Here is a 23310-nt window from a genome sequence, read left to right on the forward strand (position 1 = left end):
AATACAGAAGGATGTCTCTTTAGAACAGAGATGAGGAATAATTTCTTTAGCCAGAGGGTGGTGTACCAGTGGAATTCATTACCACAGATGGCTATGGAGGCCAAGTCACTGGGTATATTTAAAGCAGAGGTTAATAGGTTCTTGATTAGTAAGGGTATCAAAGTTTATGGGGAGAAGGCTAGAGAATGAGGTTGAGAAGAAAAATTCTTTGCTGCCACAAAGTTAACAAAGTTATATGCCAGTGGTACTAAACCTGATTCTGAATTAATCAGTCATGATTGTCCGGCTGAGCAGTCTCGATGGACTTAATGGCCTAATCCTGCTCTTATGCTTTACAGTCATACTCTTGGCAAAAATCTTATCCCATCTCGACCAACAATACCCCATCCCAGAGGTACGGAGATGGGGACAGAGAGATAGGGAGATAGAGGAGAATCAGACGCACTTGAGGATATTTATATTTTTTCAGATGCAATTCCAACTGCTATCTTTTTGTTGTTCCATCACTATAACCTTGCTAGTAGTACAACAGTGAAAACCCTGTTTAATTTTCAGCAATAACTGGGTAATATTGTGGCAGTGGAAGGGCTAAACGTCTAAAGAGTCTTAGAATGGTTAATGCTTCCCATCAGCAATAGCTCAAAAGCCAATAAGAAACATGATGAGAAAAGAATAGGCAGAGATGACAAGCACAAGGAAAAAAATAGCAGTAATTGTTTAAAATTTGTTAATGGTACATTTATATTCAAACTGATGAATTACCTTAACATTTTTAAAATCTTATTTTGTAAGTAATTATCATGATGCAAGTCCAATGCTTTGTGTACTTTTAAGCTCAATTAACAAAGCAACAAAACATCTGGTTCCAATTTTCTTGAAAATTATGAAAGATGATATGCCATACTCCAATATTACATTGCATAAATGAGGGATAAAGAGTTTTGTAGAGAAACAGTTCAGCTTATGTTTACCCCAGAGCATATCCATGAAATTATTATCAGCCCTTCCCACAGCTAAGAAGAAATGTAATATTTCAGAAATCTCAACTTGTTATATCCAACAGTCGTCTTTACCAATTACCTCAAACCTGCAAGCATCTCAAACAAATGTTTACAATTTTCTTTATCAATAATATTTTCTTTCTTGATCAATCATTTTGTATCCCTATACACTCTGCAGCTAAGTAAAGTAAGTTAAGGAAGTTTACTTTGAAAACTAATCCAAAGTGGTAAAATATACAACTCTGAAGGTAGGTGCCTGCAGTCACATTGTTAACATAATGCTGCCAGAATAATCAGCAAATAACATTTCTTGTCAGTGCCCCTTTTTAAGTTATTGGGTTGGGTCATTCTGACGGCTATCTGGTAGTTCCATGGGGAATTACCAGTAACAGCAGCGCACATGTCAACACCCCTTCAACACACTGAAGCATAGAAACACAGAACATGCTGCAGAGCAGACATAGGCACATGTGATCTCTTGCACTGCTCCCAATCTTTTCACAAGGTCCAGGTAAATTACTGAGCTAAGAATTCAGATACTGTAGACTTCATATCTGAGGAGCTTTGTGACAACCAATGTATGGTATGCATAGAGTGGGCCCATTAATTTGAATGGAGTCATTCTCTCTCCCCCCCCCCCCCCCCACCGTATTAAAATGTTTACTCTGTTCCTTTATTTTAATTAATTGAATTAAGTTAATGGTAATTTTCATCAGTTAAAATTTTAAGTGAATGTATTCTATTTCTTTAAAATAATAATTGCTCGTTACTTTATTATTTACATGTTTTTAATGATTTAGGACATTTAGAAACATTGAAAAGCTTTTTTGACAGTACACACTCTTTGACCAGGGCCTCAGTCTAGGAGACTTTTTGGAGCCACACAATCTTAAGAGTGGCCACAGGGTAACAGTGAAAGTCGAGGATGGCCCTGTCTATTATTTTCAAAATCAATTGTGCACATTATAAAGAAGGAAAAATCTGCAAATGCTGGAAATCCAAGCAACTCACACAAAATACTGGAGAACTCAGCAGGCCAGGCCTGAGTTCCTCCAGCATTTTGTGCGAGTTGTATGCACACTATAAAATAGCTGTCTGGCAAAAATCACTGCAAGCAGATTTGTGGTGAACTGTCTAGTATTTTAATTAATTAAAGCACACAACTAAAGCTCTGTTCTTAATTAGTTTGCTATCCTTCAGTATATTGTAGATCATTTTGGGCTATTTAAATTCCCAACCTATATGATGGAAGGCAAGTTATCAATTGTTTAAAATGGCAAGTGTGTTATATTTATTATTGTCAATAGTTATCTTAACCTGACAATTAGATGAGGCCAGAGACAATATCAGAAGACAGTTAGATCCTTCTTTCTCTTGTTAAATGATGCTTTGGGATTATGGACGAACTGTATAAATGGATTATGCTCCCAACATGCATCAGAACCCCATTCCATTTTCAATGAGAAGTATTAAATAGGAAAGCATTATGTCAATTTATTGGCAAGAACATAGATCAGGAATAAAAAAAGGTTCAGAAGTCTATTCTCAATATTTTTCTGTATCTTGAGTCTTCTTTGCCAATCCAAATCAGGATAATCGCTGGATACCCATAAGAGTTACAGGCCATTTGTTCAGTAGATTCTGCCACTTGAAATCTTGTGGCACATCCATGCCTCCTCTAGACAGTTTATCATCTGCCTCATCACCAGTTAAACTAACTCCAGTCTGATTTAAGATTAAAGTTTCTGTCTCTGTACACTGGAGCTCTGTACACTCATATTGTGTTACAAATTTTCTATGACAAGCAATAAACGCTCCTACAGAGCTACACAGGAAGTTTTTTGCTTAAGTAGTTCTGATCAGCTTTACACGATAGCATAGTTAAAATATTAAATTAAAAACCATCAGACATCATATACTTTTCTCCTATTACAGGTACAGACTTTGGGTTGATGCATGCTCTGAAATGTTTGGTGGACTGGACATCTGTGCTGTGAAGGCTGTCCATGGAAAGGATGGGAAGGACTATATCATTGAGGTAAGGAAGGAGGGCATCACAAGTCCAAAGTAACCACTAATAAGCTTCTTGCAGTAGTCCATACATATATTATATTGCATTCTCAGATTTAGTTCTAAAGGCAATGTTAATTACTTCACTCTAAGGGCGGTAAGAGTATAAATTAATTATGGTTAATCACCACTGAGCAGACTCTGTCACTGGTAGCCATCTAAAACAAACATAAATATCCAGCAAATTACAAATATATTACCCAGGACTAGTTAAGCCATGTGATCCTCAACTCGAATCTTTTATGTAAACTCATTCCAATAACATGATGTGGTCATTATGCATTTTAGAATGTGAAATTTATTAAAGGTTAATTGAGAAGTTTTTTTTATTATAACTGGCCAATTAGTAATACTTTCTTGCTTTCAAATTACTGTCTCCAGACGTTCCCTAAAGTACCAACACTCCATCATTATAAGCTACTACAAAGTTTGTACATTCATTTTGTTTCCATAAACTTTGAACTATTAATTTCTTCCTGAATCTGTTGCTACAACTCCTTGTTTAGTTCTCTGCAATCAGGTTACTACCAATCTGCAGCACAAAAACAACTCTGAAGAGTTGTTTGTCCTCCTCCTTTGTTTCTGGCTTTCCTGAACTCATCAAGACTGCCATCAAGCCAATCATAGCCAGAGCATAACCAAAAAAAGGCTTCTCACCTAGTTTGTTGTTTTTTTAGCACCAGATTCAAGTATCTGCAGTCTCATGAGTCTCCAAAGCATCTCAACCAGTCTCTACAACATTACACCTACTAACAAATCATCATTGACTCCCTTATTTGTCTCACCTTCATGCTTTTACTCAGAATGGTTCTCTTCTCCAATGCACAGTCAGAATTAGGGCTATTCACATAGCATTCAGCTGTGTTGCAATTTCTCCTAAAATGAAACCATTTACACTCAATGGCCATTTTATTAGGTACACTGGTTCATTAATACAAATGTCTAATCAGCCAATCATGTAGCAGCAACTCAACGCATAAAAGAATGCAGATATGATCAAGAAATTCAATTGTTGTTCAGACCAAATATCAGAATGGAGAAGAAATGTGATCTGAGTGACTTTGACTGTGGAATGATTGTTGGTGCCAGATGGGGTGGTTTGAGTAGCTCAGAAACTACTAATCATTTGGGATTTTCAAGAGTTCGAAAGTTCATTTTTTTTAACCAAAGTATGTATCCATATACAACTCTGAGATTCGTTTTGTCCAGATAGCCACAGAACAAAGAATGTGGAAGTTGTTCAGAGAGGAAAAATAAAATCACCCCTTGCATAAAAAAGAACAGCATCTCAATCATCAACCCCAAACTCCCTCCCCCACGCAAAATGCAAAAAGAACATCGACCCCCAAATAACCCCTCCACCACACAAAAAAACTAACAGAACACTACAAGAACATTAACTCCCAAACCCCCTCTGCTCACACAACAAAAAGAAAAAGTAACTGGCAAACAACACAGAATATAAAAACTGTAAGTCTGAAAAGCCCACAGTCCATAAACATATTAGTCCAATTCATAAATCAGAACCGCGGTAACATCCTCTGACATAATCGAAAGAGAGAGACGCCACACAAGCACAGAGTCCTACCCGCCTGTCACAATAAGCCACACAGAGATAGACTGCTCACGGACTCCTTCTCTGGCAGTGATCAAAGGGAGTCAGCACTAAACTCTCACCCGCCTTACGCATTTACCTCAATGTCATCTTCCTCGATGCTTTAATTGGCGTCATACAGTCAAACATCGGCTTATGCCCCATCTCTAAGTTCCTTCGCATCGAGGCCATCCAAGTACACGCTGGCTTCACAGAATCTTCTTGGAGACAGCAAAGTGCTGAATCACTCAATTGATCTCCAAACTGTAAATTGCAGGGTCTAACAGTCCCAGAAACACATTTAAGGCAAAAAAGACATAAAATAAGTAAAATAGACATTTTGGTGGGCTATCTGGAAGATGTCAACCGAAGGAGTGTTGTACACTGTCACCATCTTGACTGGAAATTTCATGCACACAGTCTCTCAAGTTTACAGAGAATGCCACGATAAACAAAATCAATCCAGTAAGCAGCAGTTTTGTGGGGGGGGGGGGTCATCTTGTGAATGAGAAAAGTCAGAGGAGAATGGCCAGGCTGGTTCAAACTGACAGAAAGGCAACAGTAACTCAAACAACCATGTGTTGCAACAGTGGTGTCCATTCTTCCCCATTCTGATATTTGGTCTGAACAAGACCTAAACCTCTTAACCATAACTCCATGCTTTTATGCACTGAGTTGCTGCCACGTGTTTGGCCGATTAGACATTTGTATTACCAAGCAGGTGTTAATACAGAGATCTCTGAACACACAACATATCGCACCTTGTAGTGGATGGGCTACAGCAGCAGAAGACCACGTCCCTATACTCAGTAGCCACATTATCAGGTACAGGAGGCAGCTAATAAAGTGATCACTGAGTGGAGTTTGAAACTTGTGAGATACATTGAGTTAAGTTATTATGTCCATGCATCATGTTACTGTTTATACATTACTAAGTAGATTAAATGACAAATTCCCAGACTTTGTGGTAAAGTGCAAAAATAAATTAAATTACCTTCAATTGTCTGTTTTTGAAATAGGTAAAATAGAAGATTCAATGGAAATCAATAAAGAAACAAGTATTTTTTATAGCATCAGGCCAATAAAATCAAGTTAAGTAAAGACAAATAGGTGTATTCAAATTGTAGTCAACTGATGTACCTGCAAAATATTCAATGATAATGTATACAACTTCAATTATACCTCTCCATAGCTAATTAAAATACTTTTATCATTTTGTCACCAATATTTTACAACTGTCCTGAATTTTAGAAAATCAAGAATAGTCTAGCAGTATTGTGATACAAATGACTTTATACATAGCAACTAATGGCCATCAGTCCCAACTTAATTCTTTGTCAGACCTATACCTAACAACAACTATCATTTTAAATTTGTATATTTAAGGTGTGACAGACTATTCTGCAACTCTACCAACAATATTTTCTCCTCCATCCTTGTAAATCAGGCAATGAAATTTCTGTGTAGTGTGGTTGTTCCTAATGCCTGCAGTCAAACAATGTTTATTTTCCATTTGTGTATTATGTAGGTATAACTGTAGTGGTTTATGCAGATTGCTTGAAAAATTAAATCTCTGAATTTATTGTAGCACATTTATCACTATATGTTTTGACCTCTCATGAGTTCTATGTCACTTTACAAGCTTTGAAATAGTACACTCACAGGGTTAAATGAAATAGTGTTGGAGAAGGCTCATAAATGCTACTACAGACTTAGGGACTAAATGGCTGCTTCTATCCTACAAATCTGATGTAATTTGATCCATGAAGCTCCTATTTCAAATTTAATTTGCTTATGTTTCTAAAACCTAAGTATGGGCGTCAGCCATTTACATTTTTCCATATTTAAACTGTTATTTTAGTCTGTGGTTTGTATTTAATTAGAAAGAAACCCTTTTAATTAATCATACACACTCCCCAGATTCAAATGTAGTAGGTCAAGAAGCATTTAGTCCCACTTTTTGAATGCAGAAAAATATACAGTGGATAATCAACTATCAATACTGTAGGAATCATGTGTTCTGTGCCACACGTTCATTATGATAGCTAGTCACAGTAGTGAGGGAATGGTAAAAGTGAAGGGAATAAGTTATGTATTTTTACTTATTGCCATAAAACCATAAGACATAGTAGCAGAAATAGGCCATTTGGCCCATCGAGTCTGCTCCATCATTCAATCATTACTGATCTTTTTTTCTCCTCTTCAGCCCCACTTCCCGGCTTTCTCCCCGTAACCTGTGGTGCCGTGTCCAATCAAGAACCTATCAAGCTTTGCCTTAAATACACCCAACGACCTGGCCTCCACAGCTGCCTGTAATAATAAATTCCACAAATTCACTACCCTCTGGCTAAAAAAATTTATCCACTAATCTGTTTTAAATGGACGTCCCTCTATCCTGAGGCTGTGCCCTCTTGTCCTAGTCTCCCCACAATGGAAAACACCCTTTCCACAACTACTTTGTCTAGGCCTGTCAACATTCGAAATATTTCAATGAGATCCCCCCTCATTTTTCTAAATTCCAGTGAGTACAGACCCAGAACTATCAAATGCTCCTCATATGAAAACCTTTTCATTAGTGGAATTATCCCTGTGAACCTTCTCTGAGCTCTTTCCAATGCCAGCACATCTTTTCTTAGATGAGGAGCCCAAAACATTTCATGGTAGTTTGTGTCTTGGGACTGGTGGAGGTCATATCTTTGCTACCAGTTAATACCACTTAATATTGCTTCAAGATTATATGCTTGCTAATTGCTAATAAAAGGATCAAAATAAGGAAGTTCACTCTTTGGAATAATCATTTCATTGGAGCAGAGGGTGTACCAGGCAAGTATAACAACTCTGTAGTCGCAGACTTGCAGTAATTGTTTTGTTTTGATTTTGGATCAATTTTTGCCAGTACAAGTCCAACAGTAAAATCAACTGTATTGACTATGAAATACTCTTGCATTAGGATTGTCACTCTACCAGTTATTTTCCTCCTCATTATTGGTAGATCCACTTAGCTTTTCAGTTAATTTGTTTTTTTACTCAAATCACATTATGCCATAAATGAGACAGTTTCCTTGTGTTTTGATTTTCTAATTATAATCAGATAGGTCATTATGGACTTGCATAAATTAGAAACTTGTTCATTCTTGTCCATGTTGTAACATCTGCTAAATGCTAGAAAGTGCTTATTAAACTTGCAGCAATGATTTGGTGCTACTTTCTTATTTGATGTTATTACACTTTTTACTCACACTTAAATATATGTACTTCTCCATTACACTGAGGTATTGGTTACTTCCATTAGAACAATTAAGTGGATGACAATGAAGCAAGCCATAAGGCTTTCTACGTTTGTACATGAAAGTGTTCACAATGAGAAAGAATTGCTGGACTTCATCTGTTCCAAAAGTGTACTGATATTTTTCATTCTCTCTAACTCCCATGCTTTCTTGAAGTATGATAATTGCCTAACCCAATCCTAACCAGATCCACAGAGCTGCTGACATGACCCAATATTCTTACCACTCTGACCACCAACCATATACACACCCCCATCTTTCACCATCATTTCATATGCAATCCTATCCTGAGTGGTGATATGACACCAATTGAAAAATCAATACCCCAAAATTATGAATGCAAACCTACCCCACCTCTGTGACTCATTGTTACTTAGTTCCTGCCCATGACACCGCTGGTATTTAGGGCAGCAATGAAGGTCCTCCATCTCCATTTATATATAAGGGGATTCATCATTGCTGTTTACATAAAAATTGTTTTTTGACCAGTCAGGGTTGTTAGCCCTGAGCTGAAACACCGAGGACCAGTGGACCACTCTTAGTCTGGCTTCTACCCTTTGACCCATTTGACATGGGTGACCATATCAAAAGCCAAAGCACAAGGCCCTGGCTCCAGCCGGCATAGCTCTCTGGATCATTGAAGCACACAAAGTTCCAAAACCTATAACGAGGTTATGGTCCTCCTGGAGGGACTTATAGGTAGTTCCCCAAATATTCACAACAGCTGATCTTCAACGCTAACAAATAGTCTTGATCTCCAAGATGTTAGACAATCAATAAGCCAACAATGTAAAAGACTTAATATATTTAAAGGTTGTCTGCCCCAGAGGAGATTGAAATTAGACACCAATTTTCCTATGTAATCACAAAAGTCGATAAAATGAGGACCAGAAATACAGACATCTACTACAAATTATTAAAAGTGCCACTGGTGATGTCCTCACCTAGATTACCTTGATGACTAATGCTCATAAGCCTCTGCCATGAAAAACCCTTCCCCCATTAAGCCCTACGCAACCTGTAGTTTTTTTTGAAGATGGGAGTGGGGAACCCAACCAACACCCTTCACCCCCACCTTTTCAAGAAGTCCTTTCCTCAGCTTAACCTACCTCAATTGCTGATATAGCAAGAAAGCAAAGACTGAGAGAGTGCAAGACATACTCGGCAACAAACAAGGTTGAGGGCCAAATGCACTACTACATTTTCCATTAGCCAGTTCAGGAATAAATTCAGAAATAAAAGTTCCACTCGCCTGCCAGGAACCAATTTTTCAATATGCCTTTAGAGGCAATGACCAATCCCTAGATAATTGGCATACTTAATTGTGAAACTATAGTTATGAACAAAAACAGATGAGTCTTGCAGCCATATAATTGTTTCCATCCATTTGGTGTATTGGAAGGGGAAAAAAAGCTAATCTTAATGCCTTTCATTTGTGAGAATTCTACTTAAGTCAAGGGGAAACAGATACAGAAAAGCAGCTGGACAACTGATTTACTTATCCTGTTTTATTAACCTAATGTAGCCTCTTTTAAGAGAAAAAGACAAACTAGATGCATTAGGGAAATAGGGAATGATAGACCAGTCAGTCTGAAATCGTGGGTGGAGAACATGCTGAATTACATTATAAAAGATGTTATAGCAAAGACATGAAGCAGATCAACACAATCATACTATATCAGCATGGATTCATCAAATGGAAATCGTGCTGCAAATCTCTGTGTATTTTTTGAGGAACTAAACAGCAGAATATTTGAGAAAGAACCAATGGATGCTATTATGGTATTTGGATTTTCAGGAAGTTCTCATAAGAAATTAGCATGCAATATTAATGCACATCCATTTGGTGTAATATTTTGACAAGGATAGAGATGGAAGATTGTTATGGACGGAACTATCCGACCAAGCAGGACCGTGGTATCAGAGAAAATGTATTTGCCAGCATCCCGAACCCGGCCGAATTATCCGTCCAGCCGGGGATAAGGAACTGTTCGGGAGTGGCCTCCTTCTTGCGGCGGAACAAATTCATCCTGATACCCTGCTCGCAGCGCCAATTGTTATGGACGGAACTATCCGACCAAGCAGGACCGTGGTATCAGAGAAAATGTATCCGCGACAAGAATGAGACTGTACACCAGATCACAGTATTACACTTGTTTATTGGTAAGGTAAAATATTAGCATAAATGACACTTCATTGCGGAAAGCGGCATAGCTTAACTACCCACGGCTGTGCAACTGCCCTTTTCCCGATACAAGCAATACTTATCAACGTGTGGTTAATCCCACTCCCACACGACTCATACGGGGCCAGGAACAGGTGTGATGAAGCACCCACGCCAGCGAACGCGGTCTTCACCTGGGATGTTTCGTCCCCACCTGGGGTTCCTTCTGGTCTTGCTAGTTGTTGTCTTTCTCCACGGACTGCATGTCGTCCTCTCCCTGTCTTCTGCACCTCACAGCCCCTGGCCCCTTATATATCCCCTTAGAACAATGAGAACAATAAATATCTTCTTAGAACAATGACATCCTGTACAATGCCTCTACATGCCTACACGGACAAGGACATCCTGTACAATGCCTCTACATGCCTACATGGTACAGTTACCACAGGACAATATAGGACGCGTTGCGGTTGACGAGCTGGGACCGATTGCATTGTCCCATTTCCTGGCCCGACGCCATCCGTTCTGCTACATTAACAACCCACTACCTCACCAAATACCACACGCTCAGTGGATACTTACAACAACCCATTAACCTCTCAAGTCCCACATTATTTCACACCAAGCCTACACTGAACCCATTTCATTCTCCCCACATTCTCCTCAACTTCATCCCAGATTCTACACACCAAAGGCAAGAGTTGAAATGTTTTTCTGAATGGCAGACCATAAGCTGATAATGTACCACAGAAATCAATATTGGGGCCCAAGCAATTCATGATAAATGTGAAGTTGCCCACTTTTGTTGGACTAATAAGAAGGCAAATTATTATCTACAGTAAATGGAAATGGATTGAGAAACAGTGAAACAAAAATTGGTTGCCCTTGTATACCAGTGAATGAGTAAGTATGCAAGTTGATTAAGTAGGCAAATTTTATGCTCACCTTTATAACAAGAGGTTTCAATATAGGAATAGGGATCTCATACTGCAATTTTACAGGGTCTCAGTGAGGCAGCACCTTGAATACTGTGTGCAGTTTTAGTCACCCTATTTGAGGAAAGATGTTCCTGAGATGGAGGAAGTCCAAAAAGGCTCACCAAATTGATTGCTGGAATTGTGAAAGTAACATATGAAGAATGATTGGATCAGTCGGCTATAATTCTAACAGAACTGGACAGATTAGATATAGGAAGGACTTCCAATGCCATTGAATTAAAGACCTGGGTAACAGTCGAAAGAGAAGGGTAAACCCATTTAGGACCAAGATAAGAAGATCTTCTTCTCCCTGATTGGCAAGTCGGTGGCTGTCTCCAACACAGAAAGTAGTTGAAGCCATATAACTAAAAATACTAAAAGAAAAGTTAGTTTTTTTTATTGCTAGAGGGATCAAGGGATGTGGGGAGAAATCTAGAGTAGGGCATTGAATATGGCTGATCAGCCTAGATCATATTGAATAACAGAGCAGACTCAAAGGACCAAATACCTGCTTCCTGTCCTACTTTCCTATATTCATATCAAAGAGAGGGGAGATCAAAGAGGTAGGGGTTTAACTGAATGTGGAAGGCTACGAATGAGGTAGGAGGTTAGCAGAACAAGATGAGCATTATGCTATACCACAGCTGTAGAATGCACATCATTTATGCCTAGATTTTAATGTTCACTAGCGTTCCATGTAACAGGTTAGAGGAGTTTAACCAGCACAATAATCAGATCATTATATACAGGAAATAAAGTGATGTGGAATGTACCATTCTTTGCCTAAAAGTTTGAGGTCTAACTTAATTAGTAATTGTTGGAGTATTTAGCTTCAGCCAGCAACATTTAAAACAGTATACCTACTGTACATCTGCCAGCATAGATCACTGATAGAAGGCACTGTGCCAAAATGAATCTACTGAAGGAGGGCAGTTTGTATGGGAAACTGGTGTTGGCAAGCTGCTTCTGAGGCCAATCAGTGCAAAGCCTGTTTACATATTTTGCCTATGGGGCCTCTAAATAGCCACTCATATAATTAACCAAGTGCAAACTTTCACTGGTTGTCTTGAAGAGATCAAAAGCAGGGCTTGGTCTCAATGTTCAAAGTACATTTATTATCAAAGTATGTATACTTTATACAACCTTGAGATTTGTTTCCTTACAAGCAGCCACAAAACAAAGAACCCCAATAGAACCTTATTTTTAAAAAAAGCTGTCAAACATCAAATGTACAGAGAGAGAAAAAAACAAATTGTGTAAACAACAGAAGTAAGCAAATAGCATTCAGAACTGAAGTTTTACGACATTGAGCCAGTCACTGAGGGAATGCTGTGGGTTTGAATAATGTTTACCTCTGAGACATTTAAGATGGGAGCATAGTTTTTGATTAGCTCAAGTGCTCTGATGAGTAAGTCAAGAATCAGCAACATCATATACCTGCACAAATGCAACTGACTGCATACTCTTTTTAACTAGTATGGTTAAAAGGAATATGTAGTCAGTTGCAATTGTACAGATAATTGTCCTAATGGCAGTCTACATTTTAAAAGATTCTCTTCTGCAACTTGCCAAGAAACTGGGCCATATTGAGGGTTCAGAAAATAGATTTTTTAAAGTTTATCCTTAAGGGAAGACTAGTGCCATCTTAAACATTTAATTTATTAAGTTTAAATAAATATACATTTCACTGTACTGTTCATTCCTTCTTGTGTAAACAACATTTAGTTGTTTTAACATTTTGGGTTCTTAATTTTAAAAAATATATCTTTCTAATCGGCCTCCCAAAGTGAGAAGGTAACATATGCCAGCAACTGGTTTTCATTATCCAGAATAAAGGACCTCTGCTGTAATCCCTGGGTTGGCAGTATTGAATATTTTGTGGAAAAGGATATGTTGGACAACTGAGCATCCACATCTCTTTGATGTACACAATTCAAAAACATACACAGTGCTTAGAGAGAAGAAATTTGTCCTGAACACTCTTTCAAATGTTTGCTCCCTTATCTTGCTACTAGTTTTCCAGGCAACAGAAGCATCCCTTCAGCATTCATCCTTCTAATGCCTTTCACATAACCTAAAGCTGTACTGTTTTACAATTCTGATTGATTACATTTTTATCACAGTTGGTGTGGCAGGAATTGCAAACTCCATTAATAGAAGAGAGACTTGGAAATATTAGAGCTATTTCTAGACAATCCAAATTCATAAAAATATTGGGAAGAAATAGTTTTCAGGTTGAGAAGCTAAGACTAGTGGTGATCTAGGCTTCTGAGATTTATGCTGGTGCTCCAGCTACCCCATGTATACAAGGTGAGATTGATAAGTTTGTGGCCTAAGGTAGAAGGAGTCAATTTTAGAAAACCTAGCACATTTATTTTTTAATATAGTCCCCTCCTACATTTACACACATAGTCCAGCGGTCATGGATCATACAGATCTTGGACCTCCAGAAAGTGTCCACAGCAGGGGTGATTGATAAGTTTGGGGCCTAGGGTAGAAGGAGATGAGTTATACTGCTCTCCTTACATGCACATGCAGGTCAACTCTGAGTGATTATGCAATAAGTTTGAAGTTAATAACATCTCCTACCTTAGGCCACGAACTTGTCAATCACCCCTGATCAGTTATTAACTTCAAACTTCTAGCTAGTTGATCAGCACAGCCCTTTAGTACTTGGCCAGGTACCCTGTCTGAGTCAGATGCTTTTTTGTACATTCAGTTTCTCGAAGGCTGCTCACACACGGGCCTCAGAAACTGAATCACTGGATCATCGGGGATTGTGAGAGTTCATGATGGTTCCTCCATGCTTTGATGGTCAAAGTGAGCACAAAAGGCATTGATCTCATCTGGAAGCAAAACCCTGTTGTTGCCTGTGTCACTTGATTTTACTTTATAAGAGGCGCTAGAATGCAAGCTCTAACACAGCTGTTGAGCATCCTTCATTGATTCAGTTTTAGTCGGAATTGCTGCTTCATCAGTGAGATGGCTTTCCGGAGATCGTACCTGGATCTCTTGTAACTTTCTTGGTCACCAGCCTTGAATGCCTTTGATCTGGCTCTTAGCAAATTGTGGATCTCATGATTCATCCAGGGCTTCTGGTTGGGGAAGACTCTGAATGATTTTGCAGGGACATACTTGTCTACAACTGTTTTTATAAAGTCCACAACAACCATAGTGCATTCATTCAGATCCACAGAGGAGTCCTTGAACATAGTCCAGTCCACCAACTTGAAGCAATCCCATAGTCACTCTTCTGCCTCCCACAACCACCTCTTTGTTGTCCTTATCTCTGGAGCCTTGCTCTTTAGCCTCTGCTACCTGTATGCAGGTAGGAGAAGGACAGCCAAGTGATCAGGTTTCCCGAAATGCAGTCTGGGCATGGAACAGTAGGCATTCCTTATCTTAGTATAACAGTGGTCTAGTGTGTTGGGACCTCTGGTGCTACAGGTTATATGCCAATGATAAATGGGCAAGGATTTCTTCAAACAAGACTGGTTGATAACCCCAACTATGACATGAAGTGTGTCAGGATGAACTGTTTCTTGTTTGAAGATGGGATCTGCAGTACCTCAAGTATTTGATTATAGTTGGCAATGGTCTAGCTTTTGCTGCAGGGAGATTTACAATAGTATCATGAGTCTGAAATATCACAGTTCTCATTTATTCACGGAACGAGCAGAATATATTAACATCCTTCCCAGTATAACTGATACTTAAATGGTCACCATTCAAATACTAAGTTTGTCCTCACCAACTTCCCTTTGAATACAGCTTCACAAGTACCTGGACTGTTTTGCCACAATTACTCACAGCTCATTAGGCCCAGGTCCATTCCAGAGTGTTGTTGTAAATGTTTGCAGCACCTCACAGTTTGCTACTTACTGTTACATTAGGAGCTCAGCCAAGCTCCGTACTCAAAGAGGGAAGACTTCATCTACTTGTATACAAATTATCATAGCAGGCAGACTGGGTGTAGAATCCCCTAAAGTTCAGACAATAAGAGACCAATTTCATGAACTTACAGCTCCCTCCCTTAACAGCTCCCTTTGGCGTCCTGGGAATAGAAAACATGTCTCTTATGCACACTGCCCTTCATCATACTGCCATGTCTCTCGGACCTATTCCAAGCTCTCTGCTACCCATATCCTACTATATCTAACATTGCAGTTGTTAATTTGTGGAAAGAGAATTGTTTCCACGGGGACATATTCCTTTCTGACCCTGACTATTAAGTTTGTACCTGCTGCAGTACAAATGGGGTATGCATGAAATTGCAACGTATTACGTAATGTCAGTTTAGGGAAACTCAACAATGTTGATGAACTTTAAAACTTAATTTTTGTTTACTCTTAATGTGATTTTCATAAACAACATTAGGAAGAAGAACTATGGCATTGTTTCATGCTGAAGAATGTGGAATAATTCCTAGACCACAGTGCAGAAATGATAGGTTCAAGCCAGCACATTAACAATAGACAGTAGTTATTTCCCAAAAATTTATAACACCAAAGTAAAGGTAATATGTAGACATTATAAAATGTCTTTCATAAAGTGCTTGTCTTTTTCATTATTGCTCATAAACTGTATATTTAAATAAATCATGCACATCACGACTGTAAATTTTATTAGATAAAATCTTTGTTTGATTTTCCTTCATTCAAAATTCATAACAATAAAGTTCAAAGCATCTTTGATTTACAACTTTATATGGGGTTGGATTTTTACTTTTATTATTTCGTATTAAGCACATGGCCAGACAAACATGCAGGGAATATTGGACAGTAAAGAGAATATACTCTAGACAGAACCCATTCTGTTTTCTTTCTGTCAATAAAAAAATATGGTGTATTCTATCAATGCTGTGCAGGCTTTCCCATTCATTTAAAATTGTGTTGTACTCTGCTAAAAAGAGATGTACATCTATATAATTGCCTTTCCAAAATATATTGCATCATTTAACCCAAGTTAGTTTCTTCTTAACAGCTTATGTTTCATTTAATGAGGTCATTTTTCAAGTATGCCAAAAAATTGGTTGCCACGGTTTAATTACACCTGCTTAGTACAACTTTGATTATTTTTGTGGCCTGGTCCAATTTAAATTAAGTCACCAAACCTTTATGGCAATTGCACAATTGCTGACAAGATAGCACTGGCAAGAAAACATGGCTATGTTTTACAGGCATCTAACAAAACTACTATCTATTCTACAGAATATACTTTTTCTGGACTACAATCACTGCAATGCACAGCCTGTAATTTCCCTTTGGAAATTAGAACTGTATGTACAACCTGGTATTTTTGTGGTGTCAGGTACGGCCATGGCAGCTATTGTTGAGCAGACTTTGGACCAGATTGAAGTGGCAGGGATGTTTATCCATTTCAAGCACTGAGCCAGATTTTAAAAATTAAGGCATTGAGGCTGAGGGGCGAGTACAAACCAGTGTTTAGCTCAATATTCTGTGAGGTTTTCCTTGCTTCAGTGCTGAATTGTCTCTGCAGCAATGGCCCGCAGCCATCAGCACTTGCCTCAGCACTGAATTGGCTCCATGGCTGTGGACTCACTTTCAGGGACTCCATAGTTCATGTTCTGTGTATTATTTCTTTACTTATTAAAAAATTGTTTGCATGATTTGTTCCTTTTCCTCTAGTTGGATGTTTGATGGTCTTTATGGTATAGAGTATTTCAAGGATTTTATTGTGTTTTTCTGTTTTCTGGTTGTTTTCAAGAAGAGAAATCTCAAGCTTGTATATGGTATAATAAATACTTTTATACTAAATACTTTTATAATAAATGTACTTTGAACTTTGTAGGCAGCTTGCAGATTGGGAAGAGATCTAGTGAAGGAACTGCTACAGTTCCTTGAAGAGTGAGGGTGCATTAGGTCTACCTTCCCATGAGGGACTGATGAGCCATGAGGCCTCAGCTTCTCTGCTACATTATTGTCGGTTTAATAAGTAGCAGAAAGTCACAGCACTTTCCCTCCATTGATAACAAACACCTAGTCAAATTTCACAGCAACAATGGCAGGACGCTTCTGGGATCTAGATCCAGTGCAGGAAAAATGTTAAATTGAACCATCTTCCCATGTCTCACACTATCCTCGGTCTTGTATCATTCTTTCTAATTACAGATTAGTCCATTTTTGTTTGATTATACTGTTTGAAACCCTTAGACTCTCTTGTTATGTTAAGGACCATTTGTAGTGCAGATAGTTTTGGTTGATGTCCTGGTCTTCTTGTTTAGCCTACTACTATCTCTTGCACTCTTCTCATGGCCTTGCATGTCTTAGAACCTGTTGTCTCACCCTCAAAACCTGGTCCTTAATCTTATTTCTTCATCCCAATAAGCAGTTCTGTTGATGTATCAGAACATTTTCTAAACCCTCTCAAGAGGTCACAGGCACTCATTTGCAGAAGTTTAGTAAACCTCCAAGGGAAATATACAAGGCCAATTTTAAAGCAATACAACCAATGTAACCAATACACAGAGAGGTAATTCGTCAATGGGAAAGTACAAGAAAGGGAATTTATACAAACATTGAAGAGCAGCCAAACAGAGCAAACCATGGCTTTCAGTAAGCATCAAGCAATAAAATACATATAAAGTACATGTGTGCACAACACAGATGCAATGAAAGACTCAACTAACAGCAGCATCACAGGAACACACCATCATGCAGGCAGCATTCACAAGAATAATGCATTAAACATAAATTGGGCACAATTTAAACAAAAACACAATTAGAATAAAAAGAAGACATTTTTAGTGCAAAGTGGTCATAGTGTTGCTGATCTGTATCACTAAACTATTCCCACAACTTATGGACTCACTTTCAAGGATTCTTCATTTCATGCTCTCAGTATTTATTCTTTATTTATTTATTTTATATTATTTCCTTTTTTTCTTTTGTATTTGCACAGTTTGTTATCTTTTGCATATTGTCCTGTTGGATGCAGTCCTTCACTGATTCAATTATGTGTTTTGGATTTATTCTTGATGGCCATTAAAAAAAACACAAATCTCAGGGCCACACACGGTGACATATATGAACATTGATAATAAATTTACTTTGAATTTCAATTACAGTTTTGCTGGTTGGTTCAAGAACCGAATGGTTGAAAGGAAGAATTTGTTCTTGAAACTGGTGCTATGGGACTTCGGGCTTCTATACCTCCAGCCTAATAGTAGCTGCAAAAAGATGGCATGGTTCAGATAGTGGAGATACAGGTCAATGACCAGTCAGCAAGAGATGAAAATTAAAACAGCCATGGGTTGTTCTATCATAGCTAAAGATAACATATAGAGGAACATTCAGCCATCTGTCTTTGTCTCTGTGTATAGTTAATCTGAAGGACATTGCAGTGAAATACTAAAGGCACTAGTTTAAATCAAATGCACACTGTCATGTTTTCATACAACATTGCAGACTATTTGGCTCATCATGTCTATACCAGCTCTTGGAATAATACCATCAATCAAATTCCAACATCAACTTCTCTGTAGCCGTTCTCCCTAACTGCCCACATGCTGCACCCACAATCTCCACAGACACAATGGGCAAATTGCAGCAGCCAATCAACCAGCTAACCAGCACATATTTCAGACATAGAGCATCTGGGGAACAATGATGTGAAACTACTGATAGTTGCAACTCACTGACATCACTAGACAATTATTAGGTGAAAAGATCAAAAAATTATTGGGTAAATATGTTCACTCTACAATCTGGAATTTAAGAAACTCAGACCTTAGTAATGATGGTCATGAGACTACTGGATTGTTGCAAAATCTACATAGTTCAACAAGGGGAGGAGGCCTACCACCCTAACCTGATGGGGGCCTACATGTGACTCCAAGCCCACAAAACTAGTTAACACTTAAAAACCTAGCAATTCACTCAGGTCATGGAATAGGAAATAAATACTATTTTTTCCAGTGATGTCTGGATTCTGGAAAATAATTTTAAAACCTTATTTCTTGTCACTGATGACATTCGGCTATCTGAATCGGAAATCCATTGCTGGCAAAAATGTTGAATAACTTCATTGAATAACTTAAGGTAAAGGTATTGAACAACTCTGACCCATCCTATTTACAAAAAGAAAATATATGTGTAAGAAATGCCTTTCAAAAAGAGGACAGTACAAATTAAAAGTGATTAAATATTCTATTGGCCATGGTGACTTCTTTTTAGGTTCATAATTAATATTTGTATGAAGAAGGTTAATTGATGGCTGAGGTAGATTGATGGGTAGAGAAAATTAATTACTTAGTGGAACTAGTCTGAGGCATAAAATGTATAAAGCTCTTGAAAGACAATGGAACAGGTGCATAGCAATTTGCAAACAGTATAGAATGGTGTTGCCAATACAGAATTACACATCAAGTGAAAATGTAAATGTGAACAATTTGACTATGGACTGGTTGGTCTAGCTTTGTTATCTATCAGAGAAGTCTTTGATTAATTTATTTATTTATTGTTTATTTGTTGACATACAGCATGGAATAAGCCCTTCTGGCCCTTCGAGCTGCTCCACCTAGCAATCCCCCAATCTACCAACCGGTACATCTTTGGACTTTGGGAGGAAACCAGAACATCCAGAGGAAACCCATGCAGTCACTGTCCGAATGTACAAACTCCGTATAGGCAGTGACGGGAATTGAACCCGGGTCTCTGATACTGTGCTGACCACCATGCTACCATGCCACCCCATGGTAGATTAAATAATGGAATACTTGAAAACATTTACATTCTTTCACAAGGATACATGATGGTATGACACAATTTCTCACTAGTGCACATTTGCACTCTTTTACAGGTCATGGACTGCACAATGCCACTGATTGGAGAACACCAGGCTGAAGACAGAGAACTTGTAACTGAACTGGTTTTAGGCAAAATGAATCTATTAATACCAAGAACACCTATTCCATCACCTCAGAGACCTACTGCTACACAGCAACCACAGGTAAGCAACATTGCAAAAAGTTATGCAAGGGGCTTTTTTTGTTTTTTTACCGACTACACTTACTTAAAGGACAGTATATAGCAACCTAACTCATTAAGCAACATTCATATGGCAGAATTACCTGCTGATGTTATGCAACTAGGCATCCATAATTAAGTTTAGAGTTTTCATGTAACCTAATTTCCTTTTGTTATGAGTATCAAGCAGTCAGAAACAATATCATCCTAGTACTAGGCCTCCGGTGTCCAATTCCTATTTTCTTTTAAATATGTATAAAAATAACTGGAATCGAAGATCAGATTCCATATAGCAAATATATTTATATGGCATATACAATAACAATTCATTTTCCATTATTCACATAATTCTATAAAATAACTCACAATTCCATTTTCAATTTGCTTACTTTTATTGTTTGCACAATTTGTTTTTTTTTCCAGTCTGCACACTGGGTGTTTGAATGCCTTTTTAATGGGTGTTTTTGGGTTTCTAAGTTTTGTGGCTGCCTGTAAGGAGATGAATCTCAAAGTTGTATAATGTATACATACTTTGATAATAAATGTACTATGAACCTAAAGCAGCTGTGTTATCTATTTAAACAAGCCTATCAGTAACATATTGACAACAATAGATCTGGGGTTGAGAAGGTGAACAGCTTCAAGTTCCTCAGTATACACATCATTGAGGATCTCACTCGATCTATGCATACCAGCTGTGTGGTGAGAAAAGCACTACAGTGCCTCTTTCACCTCAGATGGTCGAAGAAGTTCGGCATGAGTCCCCAAATCCTAAGGACTTTCTACAGGGGCACAATTGAGAACATCCTAACTGGCTGTATCATTGCCTGGTATGGGAACTGTACTTCCCTCAATCGCAAGACTCTGCAGAGAGTGGTGCCGACAGCCCAACGTATCTGCAGATGTAAACTGCCCACTATTCAGAACATTTACAGCAACAGATGCAAAAAAAGGGCACGAGCAATTATTGGGGACCTGAGTCACCCCAACCACAATCTGTCCCAGCTGCTACCATCTGGGAAACAGTACTGCAGCGTTAAAGCCAGGACAAACAGGCTCCGGGGACAGCTTCTTCCATCAGGCCATCAAACTGATTAATTCACGCTGACACAATTATATTTCTAAGCTACATTGACTGTTCTGTTGTATACCTTTTTGCACATACTATTTATTACAAATTACTATAATTTGCATATTGCACATTCAAACGGAGACGTAATGTGAAGGATGCAAGAAATAAAGTCAATTCAATTCAATTCACAAGAGATTTTGCAAGTGTTGGAAATCCAGAGCAACAAACCTATCAGTGGCACTGGCATCTTCTGCCATCGCAAGAAATATCCTCTGGAAACCGCAGCTACCTACATGTGTAAACATGGGCAAAAGCACTTTGCCATGTAAATTAGAAACAGTTTAATTAAGACCTATTTTGCTGGTTAACCACTCATATTGTAGTTCATATTCTGTATTTCCTTACAACATAAAAGGTGGCATTTTGACCCATTAAGGCTACGCCAGCTCTCACAACAATCACACTTCCCCGTTAATTTTCCTTATAAACTATTCTCTTTTCCATCATTTTGTTCAGATTCAACCACCTACAGTATTTTCATAGAGATGTAAAATTTACAGTAGTCAATTTTTCTACCAAATGACATGTCATTGGGAGGAGGGAAGAAACCAAGCACATCTCATGCAGTCACAGGAGAATATGCAAGCTCCACACAGAAAGTGGTCGAGGTTAGGATTGAGCCCAAGTCATTGGAGCTCTGAGGCAGCACCAGCTGTGCCACTGTGCCAGCAAGTAGATAGGCACATCGACTCGATATATCAATGCAGGGCATCAAGTACTTATCTATAATAATCACATCTCCCAACATTCAGCCAACAGCCTTCAAAGCCAAAGATTTCAAAGTGCTCAGAGTACAAAGTAGATTTATTATCTAAGTACACGCTATATGTCACCATATACAATTACGAGAACAAATTTCTTGTTGGCGTTCACAGTAAATACAAGAAACACAACAGAACCAATAAAAGACTGCACTGGCAGGACAGACAGCAACCAAAGTGCAAAAGGCAACAAACTGCAAATACAAAAAGAATAATAATAATAAATAAATGAGCAATAAATACTTCTTTTAAACAAGGTTGTGCATCTTCTCACCACCACACTGCATTTCAGGTTTCATCCACTCTTTGGATAAAATTTGTATGTCAAATCCCAATTGCAATGTTTAAAGTGGAAACAATCACAATGACGAAGAGGTATTTGGATGGGTACTTGGATAGGAAAGGTACAAAGGGATATGGGCCTACTGCAGACAAATAGGATTGCAATAGTTGGCACAGATGAGGTGGACCAAAAGGGCTCATTGTTGTGTTGTATGATGTTAACTTAAAAGCTTTGCCTTATGGTTTTATACATTACAGCTCAGGAGAAACATTTTTTACTGTCCACTTCATAATTTTGTCACCTAGTCTTAGGGAATGCATAATATCAAGTGATTAGACTGCCAGTGGGAGAACATTTTGGATGTAGCAACTATAACTCTATACATTTCAAGTTAGTTATAGAAAAGGATAAGGCTGGACTGGGAATTAAAATTCTGATTTGGGTAAGGCTGATTTCAAGATCATGAGATAAATGTGGACATGAAGCAGCTGCTTGCAGGTAAGTCTGAAATGACGCATGGAAATTATTCAAAAATGGAATAGTGCGAGTTCCATGTCTGAATCAAGACAGTAATGAATTCTGGAACCAAGTAGCCACAGCAAAATTCAGGCTGAACACCAATGAGAAAACTATTTATCAATAAGTGCCAATATAATAGCATGCCAGATAGCACTATATACCAAATGAAAGGAGAAAATCCTGGAAACACTCAGCAGGTTAGAAAAGAGAAACAATTGGAGATTCAGGTCCAGGTCCCTTCATCAGAAGGTCCCAGATTCTTTATCTGCAGATACTTCCTGACATACTGAGTACTTCTACCCTTTTCAACATATTCCCATTAGGATGAAAGGCAAGACAACAGACCCAGGGAACTTGGATGACGGGATAATGATGTTAGATAAAAGAATGAAAGGATACATATGCCTAGTACAGAGAATAGAGATGCTGGGCAATTGTAGGTGAGAGTAAGCAATATATTTTGCTAATGATGTCCTCATCTACAAAGGAATGCCTAATGTAGATTTTTTTTAAAACAAGTTGCAGATGGAGACAA

The 23310-nt window shown here is 38.3% G+C and overlaps 2 protein-coding genes across 7 annotated transcripts in view; one reads left to right on the forward strand and one right to left on the reverse strand.

Annotated features, from left to right (window-relative positions):
* syn2b (synapsin IIb) overlaps positions 1 to 23310 on the forward strand; it is a 365015-nt gene that overhangs the window by 329297 nt on the left and 12408 nt on the right. The window contains exons 9-10 of the mRNA XM_073072112.1: positions 2937 to 3039; positions 19914 to 20063. Of these exons, the coding sequence (XP_072928213.1) occupies positions 2937 to 3039; positions 19914 to 20063 (253 nt within the window). The remainder of the gene's footprint in view (positions 1 to 2936; positions 3040 to 19913; positions 20064 to 23310) is intronic.
* LOC140741761 (metalloproteinase inhibitor 3-like) overlaps positions 1 to 23310 on the reverse strand; it is a 125122-nt gene that overhangs the window by 60030 nt on the left and 41782 nt on the right. The window lies entirely within an intron of this gene.

This window comes from Hemitrygon akajei, chromosome 19, assembly GCF_048418815.1.
Source record: "Hemitrygon akajei chromosome 19, sHemAka1.3, whole genome shotgun sequence".
NCBI lineage: Eukaryota > Metazoa > Chordata > Chondrichthyes > Myliobatiformes > Dasyatidae > Hemitrygon > Hemitrygon akajei.